The sequence below is a fragment of the Scyliorhinus canicula genome, chromosome 26, assembly GCF_902713615.1.
Source record: "Scyliorhinus canicula chromosome 26, sScyCan1.1, whole genome shotgun sequence".
Lineage (NCBI taxonomy): Eukaryota > Metazoa > Chordata > Chondrichthyes > Carcharhiniformes > Scyliorhinidae > Scyliorhinus > Scyliorhinus canicula.
The window spans coordinates 1,419,452-1,433,509 of record NC_052171.1 but is presented as its reverse complement, the minus strand read 5'-3'; the positions used below and the strand labels follow the sequence as shown (position 1 = coordinate 1,433,509).

General features: G+C 45.2%; 1 protein-coding gene across 5 annotated transcripts in view; it reads left to right on the top strand.

Annotated features, from left to right (window-relative positions):
- The first annotated feature begins 2,265 nt into the window (after positions 1-2,265).
- LOC119957393 overlaps positions 2,266-14,058 on the top strand; it is a 48,949-nt gene continuing 37,156 nt past the window's right edge. For 3 of the 5 annotated variants that reach the window (XM_038785413.1, XM_038785412.1, XM_038785409.1), the window contains exons 1-3: positions 2,266-2,443; positions 3,347-3,447; positions 13,916-13,997. In XM_038785413.1, coding sequence (XP_038641341.1) covers positions 3,362-3,447; positions 13,916-13,997 — 168 coding nt within the window. In that variant the 5' untranslated portion in view covers positions 2,266-2,443; positions 3,347-3,361. The remainder of the gene's footprint in view (positions 2,444-3,346; positions 3,448-13,915; positions 13,998-14,058) is intronic. The other 2 variants (XM_038785410.1, XM_038785411.1) reach the window with 2 other exon arrangements.

Sequence of the window (14,058 nt, the reverse complement as noted above, 5' to 3'; positions counted from 1 at the left end):
ATTGTGTTTTGCCTGTCAAGAGTTAATTACAAACTCTAAAGTAAAATTCCCATTAAAATACATCTTCAAAAACAAAAGGTGGGTGGTATCCTTCCATCTGAGAGATGCAACCTTCATAACTTGGGTGAAGTCCGATGGAGGGCAGCAGATGATCTCCAGTATTTTAAGAACTACATTTTTCTGACCATTTTATTGGTACTTTGTGCATAAATCTTGCATCGCAGGGCAGCATGGTAGCACAGCGGTGAGCATGTTGCTTCACAGCGCCACGGTCCCAGGTTCGATTCCCGGCTTGGGTCATTCTCTGTACGGAGTCTGCGGGTTCTCCCCGTGTCTGCGTGGGTTTCCTCCGGGGGCTCCGGTTTCCTCCCACAAGCCCCGAAAGATGTGCTGTTAGATGAATTGGACATTCTGAATTCTCCCTCAGTGTACCCGAACAAGCACCGGAGTGTGATGACTAGGGGATTTTCACAGTAACTTCATTGCAGTGTTAATGTAAGCCTACTTGTGACAATAATAAAGATTATTATTACTGCATGTCAGCCCACAGCTGCTGATGTTGATCTGTGTAAAGTCCGTTTTCAGTGAAGCATTATCTCCCTCTATTGTTCAAAGATGGTAGTACTGAAACCTTGAACAGTCAATGGATTGCACTGTGGACCCTGCAGGTGCACATGAAAAAATCCCAAGGCAAGGAGGAGGAATGAACTTCTTGTATGATGGCCAATATTTAGTTGTGAACCAACATTCTCCCTCTCCATAGGTGCTATGCTTGAAAAGACTTTGATGACTGTGACCTTCGATTACAATGGTCATTCAGTGGAAGGTGCTGCAGTGGTTTGCTGTTTGCTTCTGCAGGTGCTTGAGCAGGAGCCTTTCCTGCTGTTATTGGCTTCCAGAAAAGGAGTGGAAGGATTTGCAGATTGATAATCAATCTGGCGTGCCGCGTTATGATCCACCTGACAAAGCCATCAAGTCCGGAAGTGCAACTTGAAACGTGGGTTTTTGGCGAAGCACTCGCCCAATTAATATTCCTGAAGCGGAGAGATTGCTTCTTGTGTGAATTGCTGTGCTTTGTAGATTCCAGTGATGATTAAAAGATATTTAATTCAGTATCAAGCACTTTGGGACATCACAAGGTTGTGAAATTAACTCATGCAATGGAAGTTTATTTGGCTAGCAGAATCTTGTTATCATGTCCTGGGGTGAGACAGTGGCAATGTTGCTGGAAGAGTGAGGAGAAGACTTAGCTAAGGCTCTGGGGACATGGTTTCAAATTGTACCACATCAGCCGCTGGAATCTGAATTTGGTTCATAAATCTGGAACTATCATTGATGGTTGTAAAAACCTGTAAGATGTCCTGGTTTGGCTGAGCTGTGACACCAGACTGCAGTCTGCTGAAATGGACTCAAAAGTGTAAGCCTCTCGCCTTGACAGCTCTGGCCACATCCATGGAAACAAATCCCAACAATTTGTGTCAACTGCCATTCGCCGAATTTGATTTATTCACAGAAAACACACTGGTGCAATTGGCAGCAGGCACAATGGCAGCTGCTGGTGAATGGAAAAAGCTAACAATGCTCAGCTGGTCGTGCAGCATAGCTGGAGAGAATGAACATTGCTCACATTTCACAGGATGCTCCCTCACCTCTTGGCAGTATCGCCAAGCGCAGGGTGCTGGGTTATCTGAACCGTGGGCATGTTCGAAGAAAGACCAAAAAAAGTGCGGTGCCCTTGAGTTTTCTGGGCCGATGTTTGACCTCTGACCCAACCTCAGTTGGCAGAAAATGGGGTCAGGCTGTGTGTTTGAACTTTTATTTGTGTGTGTGTGGGATCTTGCTGTGCAGTAATGGAGGGAGGAGGAATGGCTTTCTCACTTAGGGGGGGTGGTGGTCAGGTTCTGGAATTAATGCGCAGCCTGCAGCTTCAATGGAGGCATGCAAGAGGGCATCAGATGATTACTTGAATAGAAAGTGTTCATGGTGGGGGAAGAGGAGCAGGAGTCGTGACGCTCCCCCCCCCCCCCCCCCATCCCCCATCCCCCCCATCTCCCCCATCATCCCCCCCATCTCCGCTGGCGCAGGCGCGACGGGCCGAATGGCGCAGGCGCGACGGGCCGAATGGCGCGCGCGCGTCGCTCGCAATTCAAATCGCAGCACCTGACGCCTCCCCGGCCAACCGTCCCTTCCAGCGGCCCTCCCCATTGGTCGGAGCCGCCGGCCACGTGGCCTGGGAGACCCGCTCACCATTGGTCGTTTCGAAAGCCGCCGCCGGCGCGAGCGCCCGGCCCTCAGGGTTTTCCGTTTTCCTTCGACGGCCGAGTGTGCGGCGCCGAGCTGACTGACTGGACCGTGGGTGCGCGAAGCAAACGGCCGCTTTCCGTCTCTCCTCTGCTCTCAGCTTCATTTCTTCAGCTGAAAATAAAAGGCAGTCGCCGCGGAGGTGGGAAATCTGTGCGCGGGTGGGGAATTTAAAAAAAAACACCAGACCTGGCTTTTCTGGTCGGGCTTTCTCCTCGGGAGTTGCTCCCTCCCACCCGGTCAATGCCGAGGGAGGTAGCCCCGGCATGAACTCCGAGTAAAGCTTCCCTGTTGGACCTGAAACGTCAGCTTCGTTTCTCTCCAACCTCCAGCACTTTCGTGTTCCTCTCAGATTTGCAGCATTTTGCCCCGAGTGGAGTGCGTGGTTATCGTTGCTGCTGCACGATCTTGTCTTGATTGTCAAGTCAATCATTCAGAGCCGCCATCAGCTCAGGCTTTGTTGTTGTCCCTTCTTCCCTCACCATTTCCTTTTCCCTTCCCTGTCTTTCCACCCCCTGCTTTAAAATCTCAAGTGAGGGGGAACACGGTGGCGCAGTGGTTAGCAGCGCTGTCTCGGGGCCGAGGTTCGATCCCGGCCCCGGGTCACTGTCCGTGTGGAGTTTGCACATTCTCCCTGTGTCTGCCTGGGTCACATCCCCCCCCCACACAACCCAAAGCTGTGCAGGGTAGATGGATTGGCCAATGCTAAATTGCCCCTTTATTTGGAAAAAATGAATTGGGCACTCTAAATTTATTTAAAAAAATAAATAAAATCTCAAAGTCACTTGGGTCAGCTCATGTTTTTCACGTTGAAGTCTCCCACCCGTGACCCGATGAATTTGTTGGTCGTTTTACCACTGACCCGCAAATGGCAGTGGTTTAGGAAGTTTGGACATATTTTGGTTGGGGCTGGGTGGGAATTGCTCGACATTTGAGTTGCGAGCTTCTCTTGACGATGCGCGAACTGCTTTAACAACTCACCAACTGCAATTGTCACCCTTTTTACGTTTGAAAAAAACATTGTCTTTGCTATCATCTTTTTAAGACTGCGAGCGTGGTTATGGATCTCAATGGGGGTTCAACTTGGATTGAAAATGGCAATAATGAGTTTCCCTCTCCATTGGACTCGAGGCCATCATTTGGAAGGTTTGTAATTTTTTGACAGATGATTCAGAAGCAACATACTTTTAATGGTCAAGAATGTAAATGACAGTCCAGTAATCTTAGTTTAGACTGCCATTCACAAGGAGTAATGTAAATTGGTGTACAATTTAGCCCAAGTTACCTAATTTTTTTCCTGAAGGCATGCAAATCTTTCCTTTTCAAGTACATATCCAATTTCCTTTTGAAAGTTATTGCTGAATTTGCTTCTCGCATCCTTCCAGTTTATCAGAAGTTGCTATGCTTATTAAAAAAATACCCAATTTACCCTCTAATTAGGGTGGCATGTGGCACAGTGGTTAACACTGAGTGGTGAGTAAAAGTCTGAGAACACGCACGAACAGACTAAAAACAGCTTCTTAACCGCTTTTACCAGACTCCTAAATGACCTTCTTATGGACTGACTTCATTAACACTACACCCCTGTGTGCTTCACCCAATGACGATGTTTATGTAGTTACATTGTGTACCTTGTGTTGCCCTATTCTGTATTTTATTTTATTGCCTTTTCTTTTCATGTACTTCATGATCTGTTTAGCTGCTCGCAGAAAAATACTTTTCACTGTACCTCGGTACACGTGACAACAAAATCCAATCCAATCCACTGGGACTACGGCGCTGAGGACCCGGGATTGAATCCTGACCCTGGGTCACTGTCTGTGGAGCTTGCATGTTCTCCTTGTGTCTGCTGGGGTTTCAGGCCCACAACCTAAATTGGATCCTCTAAATTAAAAAAAATTACCCTTTAATTCTTTTCAAAGAACAAAGAAAAGTACAGCACAGGAACAGGTCCTTCGGCCCTCCAAGCCAGTGCCGACCATGCTGACCGCCTAAACTAAAATCTTCTACACTTTCGGGGTCCGTTTCCCTCTATTCCCATTCTATTCATGTATTTGTCAAGATGCCCCTTAAACGTCACTATCGTCCCTGCTTCCACCACCTCCTCCGGCAGCGAGTTCCAGGCACCCACTACCCTCTGTGTAAAAAAAAAAACTTGTCTCGTACATCTCTAAACCTTGCCCCTCGCACCTTAAACCTATGCCCCCTAGTAATTGACCCCTCTACCCTGGGAAAAAGACTCTGACTGTCCACTCTGTCTCTGCCCCTCATAATTTTGTCAACCTCTATCAGGCCGCCCCTCAACTCCGTTGTTCAAGTGAGAACAAACAGAGTTTATTCAACCTCCCCTCACAGGTAATGCCCTCCATACCAGGCAACATCCTGGTAAATCTCTTCTGCACCCTCTCTGAAGCCTCCATATCCTTCTGGTAGTGTGGCGACCAGAATTGAACACTATACTCCAAATGTGGCATAACTGAGGTTCTGTACAGCTGCAACATGATTTTCCAATTTTTATACTCAATGCCCTTGCCAATGAAGGCAAGCATGCCGTCTGCCGCCTTGACTACCTTCTCCACTGTGTTGCCCCTTTCACCTGTACACCTAGATCTCTCTGACTGTCAGTAGTCTTGAGGGTTCTACCATTCACTATACATTCACTATACATTCATACTTGCATTAGACCTTCCAAAATGCATTACCTCACATTTCCTGAGCACAACATCTATCTCTTGATTATTGTCCATGGAACAGTTTTCCCGTATTTACTCGATCAAACTTCAGAATAATGTTGAACATTTTAATAAGTATCTCATTGACTTCTATTCTCTGGAGAAACTTGAATTGTTACCTTTAGTTTCTCATCCCTGCTAACATTCTGTTAAATCTTTGTATCCTCTCCAAGACCTTGACATCTTTCCTGAATCATGGTGCCCAGAATTTGCTAGAAAGGTTAGTTGAGACATGACCAGTATCCGACAAAAGAATATAGCCATACAGCTCTGAGATAGACCCCTCACCAGGTTGAGCCAAGGATAAAGCCTCGTTCAGCAAGAAGGAGGACGGGACCAAAGTATAGGAAGGAAATATGGGAAAGGTTTCTAATCTGCAAATGGCGAAAAAGTGAGAATTTGGCAACTGAAGTTTGTCAGCCAGCTCCGTGAAACTGGCAAATCTCCCTTCTACAAATAAGTCACCAAAATGCTCAAGTCCTTTTGCCTTCCAAGATTTAAATGAAGGGTCCAAACCAGAGGGCACGAAGAGGTGATTGTTACAAATATAAGCTAAAGAGGATAGGGGGAAAAGCTTAAAGTGCTGCCAAAATGTTTACAAATCCTGATGGATTTGAGGAAAACCTAGCAGGAGAGAAGGGCAGTGGTGCAGTAACTATGACATGAAGAGTAGAGGTGGTGCACATGAGCGAGCCTCCATTTTGCCCCAAATAGAATTGGGGTCACTAATCCACAGCTAGCAGCCGAGTAATAAAACAAAAGAATTGTCCTGCCCGCCTGTCTCCGGAGCTGAACACTGCGGATTCTGGGACTCCTACCGGCCCAAATGAAAGCAGAAATCAATTTGTGAACAAAAAAGGATTTTGGCATAAAAATGGGATACATCGAAGAATAAAAATCTTATAAGTACATTTAATTAATTGTTTGGATCCTTACCTGCCAGACAGGGAAGTTGTTTCACCTCTGTAGATCCGCTCTGACACTATTAGTTAGACTTGAGTAGTATGAAGTGAGGCACAATTATGGGACAGCTGACCAAATAACCAAAACTGGTTTGGAACGGTTAATTGGACGAAACTGTGGGGTACACCGCACAACTTTTGCCTTAATTCAATTTGTAACCAGAGAAGAGGCAATTGTATTGTGTCTTAAGTATACTTTCTGTGGAGGGAGTCAGGTCCATAATGTATATAAGTAGGTCATCAGCATAAAGCGATAGCCAATGCTCCATCCCATCACTACAGGTATCGCTCCAATGATTAGAGGCCCTCAACGATATAGAGAGAGGCTCTATTGCCAAGGCAAACAGAAGTGGGGAAAGGGGGAAGCCCTGTCGAGTGCCCTGCCCAATGAAAGTAATGTGAGTGTAGAGAGTTCGTGCAAACACTGGAAGTCGGGGCATTATACAACAGAGAAATCCAGGAGACAAATTTATATTTGAATCCAAAACTCCTGAAAATCTCAGAGATTCCCATTCCACTATGTTAGGGCAGCACGGTAGCATAGTGGGTTGCACAATTGCTTCACAGCTCCAGTGTCCCAGGTTGGATTCCCGGCTCGGTCACTGTCTGTGCGGAGTCTGCATGTTCTCCCCGTGTGCACGTGGCTGCTCCAGTTTCCTCCCACAGTCCAAAGATGTGCAGGTGAAGTTGATTGGCCATGCTAAATTGCCCTGGTTGAGTGTGGTTACTGAGTTATTGTATTGGATTGGATTTGTTTATTGTCACGTGTACCGAGGTACAGTGAAAAGTATTTTTCTGCAAGCAGCTATGGGGTAGGGTGGTGTGGGCTTGGGTAGGGTGCTCTTTCCAAGAGCCAGTGCAGACTTGATGGGCTGAATGGCCTCCTGCACTGTAAATTCTATGATTTGATGATATGCTTTTTCAGCGTCCAGAGATATTATAACCTCAGGTGCTGGGGAGGGGGAAAGAATAACATTTAAAAGTCAGATGCTCTTTCCTAGGGTAGGAGACTCGAGTACAAGGGGACATAGGTTTGAAGTGCATGGGGAAAAGTTTAGAACAGATGTGCGAGGCAAGTTTTTTCACACAGAGGGTGGTAAATATATGGAACACGCTGCCTGGGGAGGTGGTGGGAGCAGGTCCGATGGCAGCATTTAAGGGACATCAAGACAAATATATGAATAGGGTGGGGATGGAAAGATACGGACTCTGTAAGTGCATAGGGTTTTCATTAAGGCAGGTACCAGGCTTGGAGGGCCAAAGGGCCTTTTCCTGTGCCGTATTGTTCTTTGTTCTTGACAGATATTGGCTGACAATTGTTGGCCCTTCACAAAGCCCAAAATTCCAAAATTGTAACTGGAGATAAGGCTCCAGACGGAGCGCCAGGACCTTAGCCAGCAGCTTCATGCCCATGTTTAAAAGTAGGTTCAATTCTTGGTTCACACCTCTTCAACCTGGGATTACCCCTATCTCTGGATCTGGAAAGATTTGATTACCTGCAAATGTCTGGCATCTTTGACTTTGTCTATATATATGTTTCTGGAACATGCCTCTTCACCTGAGGAAGGAGCAGTGCTCCGAAAGCTCGTGTTTGAAACAAACCTGTTGGACTTTAACCTGGTGTTGTAAGACTTCTTACTGTGCTTACCCCAGTCCAACGCCGGCATCTCCACCATGTTTAAAAGTGAGATGGGATGACGTGAATTGCATTTGGGTGGGTCCCTGTACCTCTTAAGGAGCAAGGAAATAGAGGCTTGAGTGAAGGTCGGGGGCAATCATAGAATCCCTGCAGTGTCATTCAGTCCATTGAGTCTTCACCGACCCGTCGCAAGGCCATCCAAACGAGGCCCAACTGTTGGACACTCGAGGAGCAATTTAGCATGGGCATATCCACCTAACCTGCATCTCTTTGGTCTGTGGGAAGAAACAAGAAGATCCGGAGGAAACACATGCAGACCTGGGGGGGGGGGGGGAGAATGTGAAAACTCTATCCAGACAGTCACCCAAGGTCAGAATTGAATCGGGGTCCCTGGAGCTGTGAGGTAGCAGTGCTTGCCACTGTGCTGCCCTTGAATGAAACCGAGACACTGAATCATTAAACATATCCAATATTAAGGGTGTGAGCTGTTCCAAGAATTTTTTGCAAAGCTTGACCGGGAAACCATCAGGGCCTTGCCAGGCTGCATCAGCCTACTATATTTTAAAATCTCATGGGCGTAATGGTGAATCCAATTCACAGCTCTTACCTGCCAACAGTTGGGCTTTGCAGATCATCCAAGACATCAGCCAAGATTGACTTATCTGCAGGGGCTCTGACTTAAACAGATTTCAGTAATGAGATCTAAAAGCTGTGTCGACCTGGAGAGGAGCAGAAACAAGATTGCTGCCTATATTGCCTCATCCAGGAATCTCAAGTCGGGCTACTTGCCGTTTGAGTTGATGAGCCAGATGATTTTTAAAAAATGTGTTCATGGAACCTGGGCATCGCAGGCTGAGCCAGTATTTATTGTCCATCCATAAGGCGTAAGACATAGGAGCAGAATTAGCCCACTCGACCCATCAAGTATGCTCCACGTTTCAATCATGGTGATATTTTTCTCACCCCCATTTTCCTTCCTTTTCTCTATAACCCCTGATCCCCTTACAAATCAAGAACCTATCTAACTCTGTCTTAAAGACACACCCTGAGAGCATTTCAGAGATTGGGTCTGACTTGTTTAATTTAACGTAATCTTTAATGAGTAGACAAATGCTTCATGCTAAATTGTCCTCGGGTTAGCTGGGGTTGCTGGGTTACGGGCGAGGATAGGGTGGGCTTAAGTAGGGTGCTCTTTCCAAGAGCCAGTGCTGGGCTGAGTGGCCTCCTTCTGCACTGTAAATTCTATGATCTATGAAAACTTATTGTCTGGCAGCAGAGTAGTGTCTCGGGGAGGAAGTGGCATAGTGGTATTATCATTGGACTCGTAATCCAGCGACCCAGAGTCATGCTCTGGGGACCTGGGTTTGAATCCTGCCATGGCTGATGGTGAAATTTGAATTCAATAAAAAACTAGAATTAAGTCCAAAAGGTTCAGATGGGGGCACAGTGGTTAGCACTGCTACCTCACAGCACCTAGGTCCCAGGCTCGATCCCGGCTCTGGGTCACTGTCCCTGTGGAGTTTGCACATTCTCCCCGTGTTTGCGTGGGTTTCGCCCCCACAACCCAAAGAGGTGCAGAGTAGGTGGATTGGCCATGCTAAATTCATTAATTGGAAAAAATGAATTGGGTACTCTAAATTTATATTTTAAAAAGTGGCTGTGAAACCATTGTCGATTGTCGTAAAAACCCACCTGGTTCACTAATGTCCTTTAGGGAAGGAAATCTGTTGATGAGAGTCAAGGTTGGGGAGAGAGTTGTAAAAGAGAATTGATAAAATTTGTGTCATCCCAGTCAGGGGCATAAAGGTTAACCATGATGACCAGAGTGTTCACCAGGGAGCCAGAAAACAATAATAGAACGACCATTGGGGTTGGCTGGAGGATCAGAATTGAACTCTCTTATTAATTAAAATTGCTGTGTGCTTGGCCCTGCCATTGAAACTAGGGTGAAAAACCTGCCTGATCCAACCTTTGCTTAACCTCGTCTGGTCCTTGAAACGCTTTCCTGCAAGAAAACGGCATTGGAGTTTAGGCTCTTCAGATTGACCGTTTTACGAGGCCATTCAGACCCCGAATATTCCAGACAACCAACTAATTGGAGGTCTCCACTGCTTAATCTGCAGTCAGCCATTCTCAGAGAAATATCAAACAAAGGACACTGAAAAGGTAAAGAAATCCACCCAAGACGACCACCGAGCCAAGTCAGATGACTCAACAAAGGAGAACCCACAGACAGTCAGCAAACTAACACTAAAACTCCTCCCTCCTCCCATCCCCACCTTAACAATGCCATATTCAAACAGTAAAACACAGTACCTGATCCCAGTTAATATAACACAACAAACTATACGCTTCAAGTTAATTCTCACAATATTGGAAAGAACTGCAGAAAACCTTCTCTCTTCGCTTCCGTCAACTAAGCCCCTTGTTAGCAGGGAGACTCCCAACTGGAAAGTAAAACCATATCTAATTTACAATGCCACATTAGTGTTCAATTATCACACCCAACAACAACAATGAAAAGAGAAAGAGATCAGTAAATGGATTTAAAAAAAAGACCAAATTGCAGTCAACTCTAAAATTTAACCAATGATGCTGTGAGCAGACCCAAATCCCGAACGTCAAAAAGCATGAAATACGGAGTGCTCATCTACAGGGCCATAAAATAGATAAAACGGTGCCCATTTTGATATTTTCAACAAAGGATTCTGCATCCAAGGGCATATTTTTAAAAAACGTTCCTTTTCCCCATTAGTCACCTGAAGGTGAGCTGGGCAAACCATTCGGAATCTGGCGCCATTTCTATACAGAATGGCTTTCACTCCGTTGAAGGCAGATCTTGGTGTAGCCTGATGGGGTGGCCCTCCCATTTGATATCTCTATGCTCTTTCAGCGCATTGAAGGACGAGTTCCTTTTCCTTTAAATTATGAAATCGTAGGATAACCGCAGATCTCCAGATCGAGGTTTCGGTTGCAGAGAGGGATGGGTCTGGTCTAATTCTGGATGTGAACACACTCTCACCCACCATCTTGCAGAACATTCCCAAAAAGTATTCAGTTGGGGTGTTTCCCTCCGTCCCCTCTGTCAGTCCCACAATGCGAATGCTCTGCCTCCTGGATCTATTTTCCAGGTCACTCAGTTTTGACCTTCAATTGACCACCACAGTAAGATCGGCCTCTGGACATGTGATCCGACCACTGTCATCTGTTAATGTCACCACGATGCCTTTAATCGTGCTCCATGAGCCTCGCTCGTCTTATTTGTGTTTTCTAAGGCCAAACAAATGGAGGCCAAGGCCTCTTCAAAGATTACCGGCAAACTTTGACTGTTTTTCTCTAGTTCGACAGTCAAAATGTTAATGAGATCCTCAGCCGTTAGTAGAGCGGTCGGAAAAGGAAAACCCAACTCCGCCATCTTACTTCCAGAAGAATCCTGTGAGGTTTTAGAATCCGTCGACAGATTTTGGCCTGAATCTTTCTTCGTTTTGCATCTCCTGAGAATCTCCGGAATGTAGGAGCTCTATTTCACAAAATTATGAGGTTTTTAGCAAGTAACCAAGGATAACAAAATCTGTTTTCCAACGGGAGCCATCTCCTGTGCGTCGCCCCCTTAGACCATGCCACCGGAAGACCCAATCTCACTATTGAGGCACTTGCTTGAAAGTATACAATTTATGGGGCAGTACGATGTCGCAGAGCTTAGCACTACTGCCTCATGGCACCGTGGACCCGAGTTCGATTCTGTTCACTGTCCGTGACCCATGTCACTGTCCGTGTGGAATTTGCACATTCTCCCCGTGTCTGCGTGGGTCTCACCCCCCCACAACCCAAACATGTGCAGGGTTGGTGAATTGGCCACGCTAAATTGCCCCTTAATTGGAAATAAAATAATTCGATACTCTAAATTTATTTTTAAAAAGTCTATCATGTGGCACTTTGTGAAAACCCTTTCAAAGTCTATAAATATGACACCAACACATATTCTAATACACACTTATTTTGTTTAATATAATGAAATTTAGCTAATGGAGGGGTGGAATGGATTTATATTGACAACCTTCATAACTTCAAGGCAGCCTAAAGTGGTTTGCCGCCAGTAAAAAGATTTTTCTCATAAATGTGGAGCAGCCAATTCTTTTTTTTTTCAATTAAGGGGCAATTTAGTTTGGCCAATTCACCTACCGTACACATCTTTTTGTGTTATGGAGGTGAGACCCATGCAGACACGGGGAGAATGTGCAAATTCCAGACGAACGGTGACCCGGGGCGGGGATCGAACCTAGGCCCTCGGCGCTGTGAGGCATCAGTGCTAATCACTGCTCCACTGTGCTGCCCCTTTACCGCCAGTAAAATAACTTAAAATGTTGTCACTGTTCTACAGTGTTGTTATGGAGGAAGTCCAATGATTTTGACCCAGCAACAGTGAAGCAAGAGTGAGATATTTTCAAATTCGGATGGTGAGTGGCTTGCAGGAGAACAAGTAGTAGTATTCCCATGCACCTGCTGCCCTTTTTCTTCTCGATGATAGTGGTCATGGGTTTTGAAAAGTTCTTCCTCACAAGCCTTGGTGAGTTTCTGTTGCACATCTTTGTTGTGCTCACTGCTGCCAACTATATTGGTGGTGGAGGGAGTGAATGTTTATGGAAGGGGGCAGCAATCAAGCAGGCTGCTTTGTCCTGGATGTTGTTAAGGTTCTCGAATGTTATTGGGGATGTACTCATCCAGGCCATTGGCTATAATTGCATGATACACAAATATCTATGTTAAGTTACGTTGGGTTATACCTCGTCTGTAAATCACATGTGAATCAGACATTCCCAGTTCTGACCCCGACACGTACGGTGACATTGAAGGAATTTATTTACCAATATTGACTGATTTTTATTTGTTGCCAGGAGAGAGTGGAGCTGATTGTCACCAGGACTCTCATAATACACAAGTCCAATTTTTTGCCTTTTAAAACCTCACATAAATGCTACTAGGTACCACAATTCTGATTCTGGCAAAATTGTTTTTCTTTACTAGCAGGAAAGGCACCATCTCCTGGGGTAAAGTGTTTTTGCATTTTCCCATTGTCTTTAAAATATCGCACAAAATGCTTCACTTGCAGATGAATTACTGTCAAGTTCAGTGGCTGTTGCCATTTTGGAATAAGTGTCTGTTACTGTTGCTCAGAAGATGCGAAGAACAGCACTGAGTTTAATGATGGATGTTTCCTGTTTGATGAAGGAATATTGGCCAGGCCACTGGGAAAGCTTGGTCTTAAAATAATGGAATTTTACGGTCAGCTGAACCTCTGGAGCAGACAGTTATGGTCTGATTCAAAATTCCATCTGAAAAATTCCACCTTGTATGGACGATGATTGTTCGGATGAAATGTACAAGCTACTATTTATGTGACAGATCGGGCAACATTTGGGAAAATATGAAAAAATTCACGAGATTCACAACAAATTGACTAATTGATTCCTGAATTCAGAGGATTGTCCTCTTGAGCAGAACAGGTTTAATCACAATGTGACAAACATCTGGGTGGGATTCAGAAATGCATGCAATCTGTTTTTGTCACATCTGTCCTCTATTGTCCAGTGTGGTGTGTCCAACTACAGACCACCTGTTAATTCATATATTTATCTTTCTGAACTTGTGTGGTTAAGTTCAGGTTGTTCCAAACCCCTGTAATCTTATGATTTTAGCCATTTAGTAAGCGCCTTGGCTCTTAAACTTTATGTACTTTAAACAAAACCCTCACCAAACCTCTCCCTATGTCCTTTGATCTGGCCATGGGTCTTGACAAGATGAGCAGAAATTTCTTCACTCAGGGATGTGAATATTTCTGATTCTCTAACCAGAGGGCTGTGGAGACTTAGTTCTATCCATTATTCTAATTGGGCTGGAAAATGGAGATGCGTTGGAGATCAGTTATCATGTGACTGAATGCCAGAGCAGGCTTGAGATGCTGAATGAACCACTCCGACTCCTATTTGTTCTTGTTAATTAAACTGAGATTTTGTGGACAAAGGAGTGTCATCTATTTCGGTTGGCAATTTAGTTGACTGTCCACTTTGGGTTTTAGTGATTTTATAATTATTAGCTTGTCCATTTTGCTCCTGTCCAGGAAGCTGTGCAGTTTCAACAGTTAACATGGTATCATGTTCACAATGAAAGTTTGTGCGAATGTCAAGAATTATTGGGCTTCCTGCAGTATTCGCACTTCACTGACTACATTGTGTGTGTGTTGCAATGACCGTTGTAATCTGCAATTTGTTTTGATTTTTCAGGAATCCAAAAGTTGATCTGGATGCCATGGGCCCTGATGTGGCAACAAAGTTCTGTCGATTGCCAAAGTGTCAGAAGAATGAAGTAAGCATTGCAATAACTGTGTCCATGTTGGCTAAGTTCATAAAGTACTGTCCATGAGCTC